The sequence below is a fragment of the Pristiophorus japonicus genome, chromosome 8 (genome assembly GCF_044704955.1).
Source record: "Pristiophorus japonicus isolate sPriJap1 chromosome 8, sPriJap1.hap1, whole genome shotgun sequence".
Taxonomy (NCBI): Eukaryota; Metazoa; Chordata; class Chondrichthyes; family Pristiophoridae; genus Pristiophorus; species Pristiophorus japonicus.
Genome location: NC_091984.1, coordinates 78,341,470 through 78,360,977, shown reverse-complemented (window position 1 = coordinate 78,360,977; position 19,508 = coordinate 78,341,470). Strand labels below are relative to the sequence as shown.

General features: G+C 42.3%; 1 protein-coding gene across 1 annotated transcript in view; it reads right to left on the bottom strand.

Moving 5' to 3' along the window:
- Window positions 1-1,216: 1,216 nt before the first annotated feature.
- Window positions 1,217-19,508, bottom strand: part of dab1a (DAB adaptor protein 1a) — a 210,103-nt gene continuing 191,811 nt past the window's right edge. The window contains exons 22-27 of the mRNA XM_070888232.1: window positions 17,283-17,523; window positions 8,848-8,976; window positions 8,096-8,259; window positions 4,270-4,423; window positions 2,799-2,867; window positions 1,217-1,730 (exon numbers count right to left, since the gene is read on the bottom strand). Coding sequence (XP_070744333.1) covers window positions 1,579-1,730; window positions 2,799-2,867; window positions 4,270-4,423; window positions 8,096-8,259; window positions 8,848-8,976; window positions 17,283-17,523 — 909 coding nt within the window. The 3' untranslated portion in view covers window positions 1,217-1,578. The remainder of the gene's footprint in view (window positions 1,731-2,798; window positions 2,868-4,269; window positions 4,424-8,095; window positions 8,260-8,847; window positions 8,977-17,282; window positions 17,524-19,508) is intronic.

Sequence of the window (19,508 nt, the reverse complement as noted above, 5' to 3'; positions counted from 1 at the left end):
CCCTCCATCCCGTCTGAAAACCCTATAACCAGGAATGTTGAGCTGCCATACCTGCCCTTCTTTCAGCCATGTCTCAGTAATAGCTATAATATCGTACTCCGAAGTGTCAATTTGCGTTCTCAGCTCATCTGCCCTATTTCCTATACTCCTTACATTGAAGTATATACCATTTAATATTACCAAACTCCCCTGTTGTCTATTTTCTAGTCCTTGTTTCCTTTGTCTTCCAAATTCACTTTCTACTTCTACTTCTCTGCTGCCCAATTCCAGCTTTGCTTCTCTCCCCACTGAATCTATTCTCTGGTTCCCATCCCCCTGCTAAGCTAGTTTAAACCCTCCCCAACAACACTAGCAAACCCTCCCACGAGGATACTGGTCCCGGCTCTATTGAGGTGCAACCCGTCCGGCTTGTACAGGTCCCACCTCCCCCAGAAACGGTCCCAATGCCTCAGGAATCTAAAGCCCTCCCACCTGCACCAGCTCTCCAGCTACGCTTTCATCTTCTCTATCCTCCGATTTCTGTACGCACTAGCATGTGGTACAGACAGTAATCCGGAGATTACTACCTTTGATGTCCTGCTTTTTAATCTCTCTCCTAGCTCCCTAAACTCTGATTGCAGGACCTCATCCCTCTTTCTACCTATGTCATTGGTACCGATATGGACCACGACCTCTGGCTGTTCACTCTCTCCCCCCAGAATGTCTTGCTGCCGCTCAGTGATATCCTTGACCCCAGCATCAGGGAGGCAACATACCATCCTGGAGTCACGTCTGCGGCCACAGAAACGCATGTCTGCTCCCCTAACTATCGAATCCCCTACCACTATTGCTCTTCTATTCTTCCTCCCCTCCTGTGCAGCTGAACCACCCGTGGACTTGGTTCTGGCTGCACTCCCCAGAAGCACCATTGCCCTCACCAGTACTCAGAACAGAATACTGATTGGAGAGCGAGATGGGCTCGGAGGACTCCTGCACTACCTGCCTAGTGCTCCTCTTCTGTCTGGTGGTCACCCACTTGCTCTCTGTCTGCACACTCTTAAGCTGTGGGATGACCACCTCCTATCCACAAAATTCTCAGTCTCGCGGATACACCGCAGTGACTCCAGCTCAAACTCCGAAACGCGGAGCTAGAGATAGTTAAATATTATTTTCATACATCTGTTTTTGGATGTGTTGCCTTCTTTAATTTCTTCACATTATCAACAAGCACATCATCTTCACCCACAAAGTATACATCAGAGTTTAAGTATCTTTTTTTTATTTTCTGCAAACATTATTAATTGTTCCTCTTGTATATACTTGTAAATTATTTGTTGGACATATGATGCACTCAAAGAGCCCGTGACACTGTGTGTAGATATATTAATTCATAAAATAGCAGGATAATGATAGTTTATTTTGAAAGATGGATTAACTTTTATTTAACTATCCTGTTAAAACCATCACCATTTACTTTTATTAATCATTTTGAACCATGTAATTCAACTATATGTTGCTTATCCTGCAGCAAGCTGTTCTCTTCCACTGAACAAAGATCTGAAGTTGTGAACAAGGCCAGAGAAGATTGTTTTTGCTTCCTTAGCATGGCAGCATGTGCCGATCATCACCTGTGCATATTTGGCCACCATTTCCTGGAGGGGGATTATTGCACTGGCGTGTTCTTCTCCTTTGTCTGTTTGTGCACGCAGACCAAGATGACCAGCAGCTCCATTTCCCATCAACAGCAATATCTAAAACATGAAGTAACAGGCTATGACATTAGCTTTAATACCTTTCTTACAGTATTTTTTGATACCAGAAATTAAAAAAGGTAGAAATTCATAACATTGAGAGGACAACACTAGCCCAAAAAGGAACAGGCTATTTTTATAAATTCTTGGTTTTAATTTTTTTCTCTCTCCCATTTGGCTCTCTCTGTACAGCACGTTGTTGCAAAGATGGGAATTATGGGATATATTGTAACAATCCAGGTGACTGTCCAACCTAAGTACCCTCCTTTTGGGGAAGTGGCCGGTTTCCAATTTTCCCATTGTAATGTGACTGAACCCGGGACTCAGCAAGCAAAGGATGATGGATACAAACCTGCCCCTGCAAAGTGCATCTTGTTATGGCTACAACAACGTGCTACGTCTGGCTATTGGTCTAGTTTTGCAAGAAATTACCCTTGATATTGCGATGGATAATGATGGTGAACCGTCAGCTTACACCGTCGTTACCCCCTCTAAAATTGACCATAACTTCAGGATTTAACGCATGCATTATCTGTCATTCACTGCTCCAGCACAGGCTGCGCTATGGACCCTCACCACCACCCCACAGCCCTACAGCCCCCCACTCCCCCACCATAGCCAACAATCTGTGAATTCAGTGGAAGTGATGAAAACTTGAGCTTTTCCATGCTAATATCCCTGTTAAACACACCATTAAATGTAAAGCCTTATTGGAATAGGTGTAACTGGGGTTTTAACAGCGTATTGACTGCTGAACTGGTCTGCCCTAAAAAACTAACTTTATATTTGTGGAAAGTCAAATTTCTCCATTATGATAAAAAAATACTAGATTAATTTTTTTTTTAATTATATAGTTAGTTCATGGCATTTCAGCTTCTACCTTAACCCGATATGTATGTCCCAATCTTTATTTTTTAAAACATTTTTATTTCCTGGTTTGCTGTCTGTGAGAATTCTTCAATGTGATTGCCATAGCATCGCCGCTGACTGCAAATTACAGGCCATTATCTTCTGGTGGTAAAAATACCATTTATCAGTTCTCTCCTTAATGCAATTAGTAATGCTTACTCTCTCTGGTTGTAATCTCACAGGCAACTCCACTTACACCAGCAGGACATATACATTCACATTGGGTTCCTGCAAAGATGAAATAAATTCATTACTGATGTTTGACAACAAATTTTTATTCTGTAGTCATTAATTGAATTTTAACTGGTATCAACCTGTGTTGTCCAGATGATTGCAAGGAGGGAGGTAGTAAGATGTGGATTCTATTGTGTCTATTATAATCAACACCACTAATTTATCATTCTGTGGAAATGGAAGGAATTATTGAAGATAATCCTCAAAACACCAGTAGAAATCCAGGAAAATCCTGTTATCCCATGCAAAAACCAACAAATGTTTACTATTTCAGTCACCGTTAACTTATGACTCTCGTGAAAATTTCTATTTTTGAGGAATGATGGTGAAATTCCTTTTTTTAATAAAAGAATATGAATTTTCTTCATAATTAATGACCCATTAACTATCAAGGGAAGTGCAGCAATTTCTAAGAATGTGATTTTGTTATCTTCTTATAGAATAAAAAGGCATTATTCTATTTTTCATCAAAAAGAGGCATTTCACCCTCTCAGTGACTTCGGGGGAGAAATTTGGGAGCACCCCGTTTGGGACATTAACTTTTAAAAGTCTGAACAAGTGGCACCAGGCGCTAATGTTCTCAAACTTTTTTTAAAATTCGGCTTTTTCGCTCCAGGAAGGAAGTGGAGCACTAAATCAAGCATTCCACTTATTTCCTAAAGCACAAAAAGCAGCAGACGGGGTGGTAGGTGTGCAGCGCTGCACAATGGGACATGCAGCACTGCCGCGTTGGAAGGTTCCTTCTCTCCGTTAAAGGGAAGGGAGGCTCTGCAAAAGAAGACTTATCTTCTCCCCGATGGCAGCCGCGATCCGGCCGATCAGCCCATGCACTGCAGCAGAGTGCTGGGCTGATCGATCGTGGGCAGGAAACCAAGGAAAAAATTGGAAAGAGAGGTTTTGAAATTTTCTTTTACTTACCTCAGCCGCCTCACCTTTCAGCATCACCCCCGAAGCGCCCGGCCTCCCGATGAACGCCTCCTGCAGCTGCCAATGTTTTCTCCTGGTGATGCTGCAGGGGGCGGGACATAAGTTTGGGTCCGGGGCACTACCGTGGCGATGCGCACGGTCATGAAGTCAGGATTTCCGGGCACAGGAGTTCGGGGCGCAACGCTGTACTGCTCCGCAAAACTCCTGCCAAATTGAGCAGGAGTCGCTGATCTCGCTGTGCCCGGTCGCAAACCCATTTGCACCCTGTTATCGCCCCCAAGACGCGCTAACAGGAGGCACAAAGCAGCCCCATTTCTTCCCCTTAATCTGAAAACATGCACTACATATTATTGTGACTGTAAGCAAAAATGTTGCTATTATTTCTATATATTGATTGTCGGAAAGGAAAGAACAACATTTGCTAATGTATAAGAATCAAGTCTTTCTTTGTCCACTGATTACATTGTACCTTTAAGAACAATAGCCCCATTGTTGTGACATGGAGCACATCGACAGGAATTGGATTCAATCAGGTACTCCTCTAGGGCTCGCCTCATGTTGGCTCTGATCCCATTGGCACTCTGGAATGTATTTGAAGTGACTAGTTCATAAAGAGGTTTTGGCTGCAAAGAAAAAGGAAAAGAAAAACATGTGCAGCTTCAGTAAAAACTCATTACCTACATTAGATAAAAAATACCTTGTACATGACAGAGCTAGGGAAAGTCACAGAGTGGTAGGAACCAATGTTCTCCATGTGCTAAGGTTCTGATCTAGTTGGTTGGGTGGGATGTACCTTACAAGTGGGAAGAAGAGATGAGAGATGATTGACGAGGGAATCCACCCATACAGATTCATCCACTTCTCAGTGGCTAATGTGTCAGCGGCAGGGATACAGAAACAGGTTTGGTCAGCGCCTGGTGTGGGGCAGTCGGAACTTCAAAGGGTCTTGTAAACCATAAATAAATAAAAAATTATGAATAAATGGGAAATATTTATGTTGATATTTATGAGTCTGATTGTTCTTGTGATCCATGCAAAATTCTGTTCTGTCGGGGAACATGTTACAAAGATGTTCCTTCATTGGATTTCGTGTTACAAAAGGACATGTATGTTTTGTGCAGAGGTCATTGTGCTAATAGCTGAAGGCTATGGGGAAAGAGCGGGGGAGGGGATTAAGCAATCTGTTTGATTGGCACCCCACTCACCATCTTAAACATTCACTTCCTCCACCTCCAGCACACCTTGGCTGCAGTGTGTACCATCTACAAGATATAATGCAGCAACTTGCCAAGTCTTCTTCAACAACACCTCCCAAACCCACGGCCTCTACCACCTAGAAAGACAAGGGCATCAGGCGCATGGGAACACCACCACCTGCAAATTGCCCTCCGAGTCACACACCATTCTGACTTGGAAATATAACATCATTCCTTCATCACGCATGGTCAAAATCATGGAACTCCCGACCTAACAGCACTGTAGAAGTACCTTCACCTGCAGAGGTTCAAGAATGCAGCTCACCACCTTCTCAAGGGGAATCATGGATGGGCAATAAACCCTGGTCTTGAATGAATGAAAAAAAATTGGACAGGTCTTTCAAAGCGTATTTTAACAGTAAATGGCTACATGTGGGACAAACATTTTTGACAGAATCTCTGAAAGCAATGTAAAGTTCAGAAGTTATGGAATTTTTCTGAAGGCTGTGTGGTGCAAAATAAATGGTTGATGGCAAGTTGATGACAAAATAAATGTAGAGGTATGTGGGCAAGTGATGGAATGATGTAGCAGGCACCCCTCCCCCCCCTCCCCCGCTCCTGCAATTCCCAGTTTCATGTGTGGAGAAATGGAGGTACTGCTGCTTGAGTTGAGTAAGACGAAGGTTGACCTGTTGACACTCTAGGCCCGCTTCCCAGAGGGCAACAATGTCACATGCTTGGGAGAAAGTGTCAGCCAGGGTCAATGCACTATACCCGCAGGATCTGGGACATATGGTAAGATAGTAGAAGCTATGAAAGCTGCCAATGTACAGCTACACAATAGTACTTGGTAGATGCCTCAATTATTTTGTCAGAAATTGTCAACCTGCTGCTGGATGTCAGTCTGCATCCATTAAACCAATTGTATTGCTCAACTGCTTCCATGGTTGTGATCAGGTACCTCAGCAATAAACAGGATTGGAACGTGGAATCTTCCTGATCCGTTTGCCTCAGTACCATATTTTGCAGTGCCTTTACCTATTGAGCTTTTAAGGGAACTCAACATTTATTTAGGTTAATGCTTATTCATGAGTTCAATGAAAATATGTAATGGACAAATGCAGTTTGACACATGATAAGCCCTAAGACAACCTTACAATATTTCATTGCTTATCATAGATGCTCAAGCAAACAGATGTCAAGATGTAACTTCTAACTGAAATACTTGGTACATTGACTGCTTAACAGTTCTCCTCCACACAACAAATGATTTGAACATAGTCTAGCTGAATGATGCATGGTCAGCTACTGAAAAACAGGATTGGCTGCAGATGGGCATTTGCCGGTCATTGCTTCAATTTACAACATGTCAAAATTACTTCTCTGCTCGGATGACATCAGTTAGCATAACATCTGTGGTTGGAAAAATGTTGGAGTCCATTATTAAAGAAGCAGTAGCAGGACATTTGGAAAAGCAAAATTCGGTCAGGCAGAGTCAGCATGGATTTATGAAGGTGAAGTCATGTTTGACAAATTTGCTGGAGTTCTTTGAGGATGTAATGAACAGGGTGGATAAAGTGGATATGGTGTATTTGGACTTCCAGAAGGCATTGACAAGGTGCCACATAAAAGGTTACTGCACAAGATAAAAGTTCATGGGGTCGGGGGTAATATATTATCATAGATAGAGGATTGGCTAACTAACAGAGAACAGAGAGTCGGGATGAATGGTTCATTCTCTGGTTGGCAACCAGTAACTAGTGAGATGCCGCAGGGATCAGTGCTGGGACCCCAACTATTTACAATCTATATTAATGACTTGGAGGAAGGGACTGAGTGTAACGTAGCCAAGTTTGCTGACGATATAAAGATGGGAGGAAAAGCAATGTGTGAGGAGGACACAAAAAATCTGCAAAAGGACATAGACAGGCTAAGTGAGTGGGCAAAAATTTGGCAGATGGAGTATCATGTTGGAAAGTCATGCACTTTGGCAGAAAAAATCAAAGAGCAAGTTATTATTTAAATGGCGAAAGATTGCAAAGTACCGCAGTATAGCGGGACCTGGGGGAACTTGTGCATGAAACACAAAAGGATAGTATGCAGGTACAGCAAGTGATCAGGAAGGCCAATGGTATCTTGGCCTGTATTGCAAAGGGGATGGAGTATAAAAGCAGGGAAGTCTTGCTACAGTTATACAGGGTATTGGTGAGGCCACACCTGAAATACTGTGTGCAGCTTTGGTTTCCATATTTACAAAAGGATATACTTGCTTTGGAAGTAGTTCAGAGAAAGTTCACTAGGTTGATGATCCGAGGATGAGGGGGTTGACTTACGAGGAAAGGTTGAGTAGGTTGGGCCTCTACTCATTGGAATTCAGAAGAATGAGAGGTGATCTTATTGAAATGTATATGATATGATTATGAGGGGGCTTGACAAGGTGGATGCAGCGAGGGTGTTTCCGCTGATAGGGGAGACTAGAACTAGACGGCATAATCTAAGAATAAGGGGCTACCCATTTAAAACAGAGATGAGGCAAAATTTCTTCTCTCAGAGGGTTGTAAATCTGCGGAATTTGCTGCCTCAGAGAGCTGTGGAAGCTGGGACATTGAATAAATTTAAGACAGAAATAGACAGTTTCTTAAACGATAAGGGGATAAAGGGTTATGGGGAGCGGGCGGGGAAGTGGAGCTGAGTCCATGATCAGATCAGCCATGATCTTATTGAATGGCGGAGCAGGCTCGAGGGGCCTTATGGCCTACTCCTATTCCGATTTCTTATGTTCTTATATTCTTATGACAAGATGACAACAAATACAAGAAAAGAGACTGGAGGAGAGCCCAATAATGACAAGCCCTCAACTCCCTTGGAGGTGACCACCATGGACATACTTACCGAAAGAATCATCGAGGGAACGGGGGAGGCCTATGTGGAGATAAAATGTGCTCTGTCATCATATGTCATGGTTAGAAAAGCTTCACAAATGCATATTAAATGAAACTCTGGGAGAGTCAACAGTTAAGGGATTAAAGTACTCATACTGCATGATGACTCCTTTTATTAATTCTAATATTGAAATTCTCTTATCAGGTGAAATATTACCGTAAATGAAATGATTTCGGGGCTGTACTCGACCGCATCGCCCCATTCCTGTATCAGTTCGACAGTTGGAAGCTGTTTGTGAGCAAGAGCTGTCACATGCTCGCTTGCTCCGCCTCGCACAAATATTATGAAGTCTTCCGTGTATTTTGATTGGGAAATACCATCTAGCACAATGGATATACAATTAGAATTAATTATGAAGGAAAAAGTGAAGAAAACATATCCTTTATCCCCTTTATTCCATCAGTTTTCTCACACCTTCTCCTGAAGTCATCCACAGGTGTGGAAGACCTTCTGGTACCTCACCCATGTAGTTGGTCTTCTTGGGTGTGCATAATGCCATAGTCTGTGTTAGCAGCCATTCAACCACTGGGGAGAGCGGGTGACCCAAACTGGCTTCAATCCTGTTTTCACAAGACACCCGCCCATACATACTTTACAGAAGGAGTCACTGTATAACAATCAGGAGTTGAACCCAGGACTGTTTTTTTTCTGTCCCTAGCCTACATCCATAAAACCAATTATATTGCTCAACTGCTTCAATGACCTACCTCAGCAATAATCAGGATTGGAACGTGGGACCTTCCTGATACAGTTGTCTCAGTACCATATTATGCAATGCGTTTACCAATTGAGCTATTAAGGGAGCTCAACATTTATTTAGGTTAATAATTATTCATCAGTTCAATGAAAATATGTAATGGACAAATGCAGTTTTAATTTTGTATGAAAACCTATAATGGTAGATATACCTCCTTTTACATTCAGAAGACCAAAACAAGCTCCAACTTTGGCTCCAACAGCAACATAGACTCCTTCAATGTTGCCTCCTAGATTAAAACCTGCCTTTGCACAGTCTTTAGCATCATTCAATGTGTAACCTAAAGATTAAAAGAAGAAAAATGCTATCAGTCAAAATGTTAATGATTTATAATTAATGTTATGATTTAAAAGACTTCGGGAACATTAGAAAAGTAATAAAATAAATAAAGGCAACGATGTCACAATTATCAATTCTGTCTCTATTTACATGCATCAACGCATCTTTTCTTCGGCTAGACACTTTCTTCAGGGCACAATAGATAGACTGTCAGCTCTTCCCATAGTGGAATTGAAAGACTACTTTCCAGTTTCCATTAATGCTTTTACACCTCAGGAAACAATATTAAAATTAATATTTGGATTTCATATGCGTGCAGTCTTTTGTGCATTTGAGGATTGCTCCAGACTGGAACCCATTATTCTAGCTCTGATCATTTTTCTCTTGACTTCTCTCGGAACATAGGAACAAGAGTTGGACATTCAGCTCATCGAGCCTGTTCCACTATTCAATTAGACCATGGCTTATCTGTACCTCAACTCCATTTACTCACCTTTGTTCTATATTCCTTGTTGCCATTTATACAACAAAAATCTAGCTTTGAAAATTTAAATTGACCCAGTATCCACAGTCTTTTAGTAAAGAAATTTCCAGATTTCCACTAGCCTTTGTGTGGAAAAAGTGCCTCCTGATTTTCTTCCCAAATGTTCTAGCTCTAATTTTAAGATTGTGCCCCCTTGTTCTGGATTTCAATACTAGTTTCTCTATTTACCCTATTGAATCTCTTCCTCTCAACTTTTTAAACTCAAGGTAAAAGGAAAGGTTTATGCACCCTATCCAGGCCCTTCATCCCAGTCTTGAATCCTCCTCGAATAAGCCCATATATACGTTTTGTTCCTCTCTTGGCATTTTCTGAAGGGCCCATTGAAAGAAAGACTTGTATTTATATATATATAGAAGCACCACTGCTTCCTTATGAGCAGCAATGAATTCTCCAGCAATTGCTTGAATTCTCTACAGCTATTGACATGAACAACTACACCATCCTCCTCTAGTGTCTCTCCATCTTTTAGCTTAGTGGCACATTCTCATTTAGTTCTTCTCTTACCTATCTGAGTGTAGTCAGAGCAGCAACTCCAGCTCTGTACTATTACATCTGGACTTTCATAAGGATCTGTCCTTGGCTCCCTCCTCTTCCTCATCTACATGCTGCCCTTTGGTGGCATTGTTCATAGACCTGTGGTCAGCTTCCACATATGTGCTGATACCACCCAACTCTACCTCTCCACTACCTCTCTTACTCTACATTGCATGTGCATTGCCAGACTGCTTAGATGGTTTGTAGGTACAGCAAGTGATCAGAAAGGCTAATGGAATCTTGGCCTTTATTGCAAAGGGGATGGAGTATAAAAGCAGGGAAGTCTTGCTACAGCTGTACAGGGTATTGGTGAGGCCTGGAATACTGCGTGCAATTTTGGATTCCATATTTAAGAAAGGATACACTTGCTTTGGAGGCAGTTCAGAGAAGGTTCACTAGGTTGATTCTGGGGATGAGGGGGTTGACTTATGAGGAAAGGTTGAGTAGGTTGGGCCTCTACTCAGCGGAATTCAGAAGAATGAGAGGTGATCTTATCGAAATGTATAAGATTACGACGGGGCTTGATAAGGTGGATGCAGAGAGGATGTTTCCACTGATGGGGGAGACTAGAACTAGAGGGCATGATCTTAGAATAAGAGGCCGCCCATTTAAAACTGAGGTAAGGGAAAATTTCTTCTCTCAGAGGGTTGTAAATCTGTGGAATTCGCTGCCTTAGAGAACTGTGGAAGCTGGGACATTGAATAAATTTAAGACAGAAATAGATAGTTTCTTAAACGATAAGGGGATAAGGGGTTATGGGGAGCGGGCGGGGAAATGGAGCTGAGTCCTGTCATGTATTTAACCATCTTGCAATGACATAGTCATGTAACTGTAACTCATGTACACTGTACCTGTACCCTAGAAATGCACACCCTGACCACAGGGGGTGAACTTGCGGGAGACACTCCTCACCTGGGTTTCCAGGTATAAAAGGGGAGGTCCCACCCAGGGTCAGCACTCCTTGGTCCTGAGAATAAAGGTGAAGGTCACAGAGTGACCGTGTCTGATATATATATGCCTCATGTGAGTTTGTAGTAAGGTGCAGGGACACTACAAGTCCATGATCAGATCAGCCATGATCTTATTGAATGGTGGAGCAGGCTCGAGGGGTCGTATGGCCTACTCTTGTTCCTATTTCTTATGTTCTTATGAGCCTCAATTTCCTTCAGTCCAACATTAGGAAGACTAAAGTTATTCGGGGAAAAATTCCGTTGCACCCAGTTTGGGGACAGTAACATTCGCGAGGCGCGAGACATTGCGCCAGGTGCAGAAGTCTTGCCTCTCACGAGAAATTGGGGTTAACGCCCCTGAAAGAAAGTAGGGCGCAAAATAGTGGAAGGATCGGGAGTGGGGCGCCGTGCTGCACACTGAGCCACATAACACTGCTGTGTAGGAGGGGTTCTCCCCTTATTTAAAAGGAAGGATCCAAGCTGTAAACTCTGCACCATACAAATGGTCTTACCGGGGAGTGGAGGATTCTGTGCAGAGTGACAGACTAACCAATCGTGGCACAGACCCCGCATTCCAAGCGGCAACGGAGCGCAGCATAAAAATCAGCAGTTTGTTTTGAATGCATTACACCGCCCCTTTAACTATCGTGCCGCGAGCGCCTGCCACCCAGTTCACGTCCCCTGAAGCTGTCGCTGTCATTGCCCGGCGCAGCTTCAGGGGCCGATACCCAATATAGGGTCTGGGTGATAAAGGGCCGTTGTGCATGGTGATGATGTCTTCAATGCCAGCGCAGCGGAGCTGAGCGCTATGGGTTACCGCTTCCACTAAATTCCTGCGGAAGTTAACGGGAGTCATTAGAGGCGCCGTGCCCGGACAAAACGTTGTTTGAGCCCTATTCGACCTCATGCTGAAATTGCGATCCTATATCCTCTCCATCACAAAGACAGACTACTTTCACCTCCATTACATTGCCACCGCTGCTGTACCTCAACTCATCTGCCACTGAAATCCTGAGACATGCCTTTGTCAACTTCAGATTTGACTATCCCAGTACTCTCCTGGCCAGCATCCCATTTCACAACTTCCATAAATTTCTGCTGAATTAAAACTCTGCTACCTTTATTCTATGCTGCATCAAGTCACCCACCATCCCTGTGGTCACTGAGCTACATTGTCTCCTGGTCCCTCAATGCAAGAAATGTAAAATATTCATCCTTGTGTTTAAATCTTTTCATGGACTTTCCTCTATCTACCTCCTTAATCTTCTCCAGCCCTAAACCCTCCCCTTGTGCATCCCCATTCCCTTTACCCCACCATTGGCCCTAAGCTCTGCAATTCCCTCCCTAAACCTCTCTGCATTTCCACCTCCCTCTGCTCCTTTAAAGCTCCCGTTTAAAACCAAGCTTTTTTTTTATCACTTCTCCAAAAGTCTTCTTCTTCGGTTCGGCATCTATTTTTTTTTAAATGCCTCTCTGAAGTTCTTTGCGGTGTTTTTGCATGCTAAAAGAACCATATAAATGGAAGTTTGGAATTTGTATTTTTGTGTTTATTATTGAGCTTGTGAGAAAAACAAATTAAAGGCACTGAGCTTTCAACCAGGTTATCTTCAAGGTAACTTCGACAGTCATGTGGTGGAAAGCTGGTCTCTGCCACACTTCCAGCAAAGTTACCGTGGTGGAGCGGGAGCAGCTCTGAGGAAATTCCTGGCCTTAGGCTCCGGGAGCTATGAATTCTTGCCCAGCGTTTCTTTCCCTCAGTGTTCTTGTATATCTACAACCTGCACACTCTTAAAACTCCAAGTTAGAATCTCTTGATCCCCAATTTTCCTCTTATCTTCTCTCTTACACTTTTCAACCTTGGTGGTTTCCTGCACTGTAGGCTTTAAACCTGCAATTAACGTCTCATGGGAAAAAACGGAACCAACAAAGGACTATTAAAATTGCCCCTCAGTCAGTGAAATATAAGCTCTGAAGTTAAGCTCCTCTTCACTGTCACTCATTGAACTTTCGTTGTGTAATGCAAGTCAATCAAGCAATTATAAAAGTATTATGAGTTCCAGCTAACAGTGCAAATAATCAATTCTGCATGTCATGCACAGCACAAATAGTATTCTTATCTATGATCCTTGCAGCCGGGCCACGGGAAAGTAGTTAGGAGCTAAACAGCAAATGTGATTATCTCCAAAGCAGCTGTGTAATTAATTTTGGATCTTAGGGCAGCACTTGTTTGGTTTGAACAACAGTCCTGTTCATTCACCGCAGGACTCCATAGATACATATGTCGTGATTAGAACGCTTTACATCTACTGTATCTTTCAGTACTCACAGGTTGCAAAGGACTACATTTTATCATCCCCCAGCAGCAATCCCCCAATAGTGGTGAAGCAAGCTCCTCCAGCTCGTACGTGAAAACGTGGTTCTATCTGTATTATTAATACAGTTGGAGACCATTTTATCAGCTCAAAAAGGAACCAGAAAAATGGAAGTGCCTACTGGCATGGCAAAAAAAAAAAATTGCTATCTGGACTGATTATCCTTTGAAATTAGCTTGCTTATGGTTTCTGGAATTGATAAACATATATATATATATATATATATACACACACCGCAAAATGAAAAGGCACACATTAATTATGAATATTGTAATCCAAATCTCTGGTTTCATATTTAAACATTGTATATTAATTCTGAGTCATTGCTGATATTCTATAACATGAGGAATCAGGATGTAGAAATTTGTTAGTCCCCGAAAAAGGGCATGGGGATCGCGATACGTGATTAACCCATGCTCGTTCAAAGGAATGCAGGCAGCACGCAAACTTCATGCTGCCAGCTGATTAGCATGATTGCGGCATTCAGCCCAGTGCTCAAGGCGCTGCAGAATGGCTGAACGCTCAGCAGGGAGCCCAACCTCGTGCAAGGCTACCACCACTTAAAGCTAGCCTGCACTACTTAAAGGCAGTCTGCACATCTTCATGGGAAGGTGCATTTTGCCTACAGTAGCTCATTGAACTAACTGGGGAAGAGAGTGAGAGGAGGAGAAAAGAAAAATTATGTGACAAGAGGTGTGAGAACGTGTGTCTAGGTTCTCCGATGCAGCACTGGAGGCCTTGGTGCAGGAGGTAAACTTGAGGAGAGAAGTGCTGTTTCCACAGGAGGCCAGGAGGACCTCCAAGCAGCAAGGTAAAGTCCAATGGGAACAGACCGTCACTGTTGTGAATATCAGCAGCTTAGCCCTGAGGACCTGGACACCATGCAGGAAGATGTTTAATGACCTCTCAAAAGGAACGGTAGCATAGTGGTTATGTTACTGGACTCGTAATTGGGATGGATGCGCCTGCATAAGCTCACCCCCATGGAGGAGATAGTGCTGGCCATTCTTGAGAGGGGCATCACTGAGTTTGTGGACAGAGGTGAGCTGAAAGAATACTAGATGATAGTATATTTTTTATTCGTTCTCAGGATGTTGGTGTCACAGGCAAGACCAGCATTTATTGCCCATCCCTAATTGCCCTTGTGAAGGTGGTGGTGAGCCACCTTCTTGAACTGTAGAGGGTAGTTAAGAGTCAACCATATTGCTGTTGGTCTGGAGTCACATATAGGCCAGACCGGTAAGGATGGCAGATTTCCTTCCCTAAAGGACATTAATGAACTAGTTGGGTTTTTATGACAATCCAGTAGTTTCACGGTCACCATTATTGATACTAGCTTTTTATTCCAGATTTATTTAATTAACTGAATTTAAATTTCCCAGCTGCCATGGTGGGATTTGGACACGTCCCTGGATCATTAGCCCAGGCATCTGGATTACATAAGAACATAAGAACATAAGAAATAGGAGCAGGAGTAGGCCATAAGGCCCTTTGAGCCTGCTCCGCCATTCAATAAGATCATGGCTGATCTGATCATGGACCCTCTCCACTTCTCCGCCCACTCCCCATAACCCCTTATTCCCTTATCGTTTAAGAAACTGTCTATTTCTGTCTTAAATTTATTTAATGTCCCAGCTTCCATAGCTCTCTGAGGCAGCAAATTCCACAGATTCATAACCCTCTGAGAGAAGAAATTTCTCCTCATCTCAGTACTAAATGGGCGGCCTCTTATTCTAAGATTATGCCATCTAGTTCTAGTTTCCCCCACCAGTGAATACATCCTCTCTGCATCCACCTTGTCAAGCCCCCTCATAATCTTATATGTTTCTATAAGATCACCTCTCATTCTTCTGAATTCCAATCAGTAGAGGCCCAACCTAATTAACCTTTCCTCATAAGTCAACTCCCTCATCCCCGGGATCAACCTAGTGAACCTTCTCTGAACTGCCTCCAAAGCAAGTATATCCTTTCGTAAATATGGAAACTAAAACTGCACGCAGTATTCCAGGTGTGGCCTCACCAATACCCTGTACAACTGCAACAAGACTTCCCTGCTTTTATATTCCATTCCCTTTGCAATAAAGGCCAAGATTCCATTGGCCTTCCTGATCACTTGCTGTACCTGCACACTATCCTTTTGTGTTTCATGCACAAGTACCTCCAGGTCCCGCTGTACTGCGGCACTTTGCAATCTTTCTCCATTTAAATAATAACTTGCTCTTTGATTTTTTTTCTGCCAAAATGCATGACCTCACACTTTCCAACATTATACTCAATCTGCTAAATTCTTGCCCACTCACTTAGCCTGTCTATGTCCTCCTGCAGCCTCTTTATGTCCTCCTCACACATTACCCTTCCTCCTATCTTTGCATCGTCAGTAAAATTGGCTACATTACACTCAGACCCCTCTTCCAAGTCGTTAATATAGATTGTAAATAGTTGGGGTCCCAGCATTGATCCCTGCGGCACCCCACTGATTGCCAACCTGAGAATGAAGCATTTATCCCGACTCTCTATTCTCTGATTACTAGTGCAGTAACATAACCACTATGCTACCGTACCCCTATACCGTATTATCGTACCCCTATCCTCATACGTAATCCTCCTTCTCACCTCCCACCTCCCCCTCATCTCACAATCTCTTTTAATTTAAAGCTGCACATGGTGAAAGCATGCATCTCTTGCCTTCCACCCCAACACTCATCACAAACCTACCCATGTGCCTTTCTCATTTCAGAGACCCAAGAAATCCAACCTGCCCAGCAAGTGGTGCATAAAGGAGAGGCTTGATTCCTGGATTTCTAATGATGTCAATGGTGGGTGGGTAATAATCCCGTATTACCCCAAATCCACACACTGCCCGAAAGACCCCTCCCCAGGAACTTCAGGGCAAATGTCTTTTATTACAGGAAATAGCTGCAAAGCTTAAAATTCTATGGACATATAATAAATACACTGCCTTTAACAGGTTCTTTTCTGACCAAGGCACACACTGTTCATTTGATGTTAATTCTCTTTTTTGCTGGGTGGTGGTGGTATCATATATCTGCTCTTCCCAACCAAATGTTTTCCCACTAGCTGAGTTCTCCTAGCAATCAGCTTATGCATCACTATAATCTTCTGTCTCTGTTTACAGGCATTTATTTTAAGAGATGGCCAGAGACGTGTGACGCTATAAAATACAGCTCTGTTACTTGTGATATTAATTATATATTTGATATCAGTGCCAAATAAAAGAAACTGAAGCACATTAATCCAAAAGTATGCATGTACCAATATTACATTTCTGGACCAACTCTCAACAAACATTTGGGTATCCCATTTTATAAGTATAAATCATGTAAGCTTCCCTCATCTAATCAGGTAAAGGAATGCAGCACATGGCATGGTGGCGGCACAGCATGTTGAAGCCCCATTGTGGAATGACAAAGAATGATAGCAAGCAAATTATATTCCTGATCGCAAAGTGTTTCCCAAAGGGTAGGAAGGAAAATCATAAGAAAAGTAACTACTGATGCAAGTCTTTGTAATTCCCTTCAGCATTGCAATGGCAAAGTCTGAGGAACAGGTTACTCCTCTCCCTCCCTCTTCTCTGAACCTCTCATGGATGGTGCATCATACGGGGATAACCAAGAATGAGGCATTGGAGACGATAGCTTAAAGAAAGCGTACTTTCATCAACGAGCAGGAGTGCCAGAAACAAAATTACATCACACTCTCCTAAAATAGTATTTTGAACTTGCGTATTTCCCCAGCTCAATTTCCTGAAAAGCTGAACATATTTCCTTAAAGCAGAGTCTTGCCCTTTATTGTTAAGACAAATGCCCTATCTGCATGACTACTTCTGGCCCCGTGAAATGAAAAAAAAAATGCTGTTCAATACTTAAATCAGTTAAAAAAAACCTACCGTCTTTCTCCATTTGTTTGGCATCAACTGCCCAAATATATTCATAGGTTCCACCAAGTATACCCTCACTCATGTAATGAGTTCCATAGTCCTTAAAGACTTCCCTGTATTCTCCATAATTGTATGCAGTCGGCAGCTGTTTAACTCTTTGAAAAAAGTCATAATGGAGCATGAGGTCTCTGGGTTTTACTTTAAACCGAGCCACTTGGAGTGAGAACTGTACATGAAATAAACTTGTTTTCTGAAAAAGAACCAAAATAATCCAATGATTGAAGAACATGACCAGTGAAATATTCAAATTGTTTTCACATGCATATACACTGTATGTATATGCATGTAATATATATCTAGGGACGGAGTAAGGATGCCTCGGGCCCCGGGCAGTATCCCGGCCATGGGTCCCCCTACTCCCATTCACATCCTACAGTAAATGACATTAGTGAGCTAAGTCACAGGGCACTATACTGAGTCTGCATCAGGTCAAGGTCAGGTCAGGTCTACATCTCCGGTTAGGTTCTCATTGGTACTATGATGACATTCATTTAATATTTTATTATGTTTCCAAACAATTAAACTAATACCTTGATGAAGCCCTATACAAACAATAAACAACAATGCTTTAATTTTTAAAAATCCTTACATTTTGAAACTAAATCGACAATGACAACAATTTAGAACAAAACAGTGCAATTTTTTTGGAAGACCATCATTTGTCATTTGCATTCCATTTTCTCCACAGAGGCAACTATAAGTATAACATTACATTGGTCTTTTCCTAGATTTTTGTCAGCTAAACTCGTCAATGATTTTCGAGAAGTCAAGTCTTCTCAATACTTCGCTCTCGATGCTCATGATTGAAAGACTATTAAATCGATCTTGTTCTATTCGATTCCTGACCTCATCCTTGATGTGTTTTAGTTTGGAGAAGGACCGCTCACCATTTCATACCATCATCGACAGATATATCCGAAGCGCTATTTTAATGTTTGAAAAAGTTTGGGTGAGGGCGTGTGTATGGAGGAATTGATACATTCTCAGCTCTGCTGACTTAGTTTGACACAAATTTAAATTTGACACAAATTTAAGTTTGAAGCTCCTTTGAGAATGCCACCAAGCTAGAAAACTGGATGAATTCACTTTCAATCATAGGTTCCAGATCTTTGGGATAGGAGCAGGCAAGATTTGCTGTGGCTTGCTTGATCTCATGAGTCGAGAAAGTGGCTAGCTTGGATAGGAATCCAAACTTACAGTTTATTTCCTTGTATGCTCAAGGCGGTGTTTCAAGGTTCTAATTAGTTGATCAATGATGACAAGGAACATTTCAGTTTTGAATTTCTCCTTGGGTGACAGCACAGTGTTTTCAACATCTCCATCGCCATAGCAGTGGTTGCGTACCCGGACGTGCCCCTGAGCTGAATTATACTCATTGTAGGCACACAGTTCTCAAACTCTGTCCGCTGGGTCTGGACAAAATCGACAACGAACTCGAGTAAGGACACCATGACATTCAGATTCAAGCCGGTCTCGTGAAACGAGAGATTGGTCAGGTAAAAGTCTGTGTTCCAAATAACAATAGCCCTGAAATCCCGGCTCCTTCTTTCCGCGGGCATTCGACTCAATTCTTTTGCTGCTGCGCCCACCAGAGATCTCGGTCCTGAGGCCTCCTCTCCCTGCACAACTGAGTGCGTATACGTCTGGACAGACGTCGAGCTGGAGCTGGAGTCACGTGGCACTGGGCAGTCAATCCAGATAAAGTATTTTCTCATTCATAATAATGGGAACTCCGTAAGTAGGAGTTCTCATTATTATGATTGAGAAACGCTCCCTCCCTCAAAAACAAAACAGCAATAAAAAATAGGATTAAAAAAATCACATATTTAACATTAATTTAAATTAAAGTTAATAAATATCTTAGAAAAAAATATATATTTTCCGATTTTTTTTAATAGAATTTTTAAATTATGGTTTAAAATAAACTTATCTTAGTGAGCAGGGTTTTTAAACACTAAAATGTTTTTTTTAATTTTAATTTGTATATGTTTTCATATGTTTTAAAACTCTTATGCTGGTAAGAAATAAGCTATGTGCCTGCTTTTACCAGGCGTAAGAGTTTTACGGACATTTGCTGGGCAAGAGATGGGCAAATACTGCAATCTTGTTCTTGCTGCCGAGATGCGTGCGACCTGTCAAGCCAGAACTTGACAGATCGGAAAAGTTGTTTTTTGG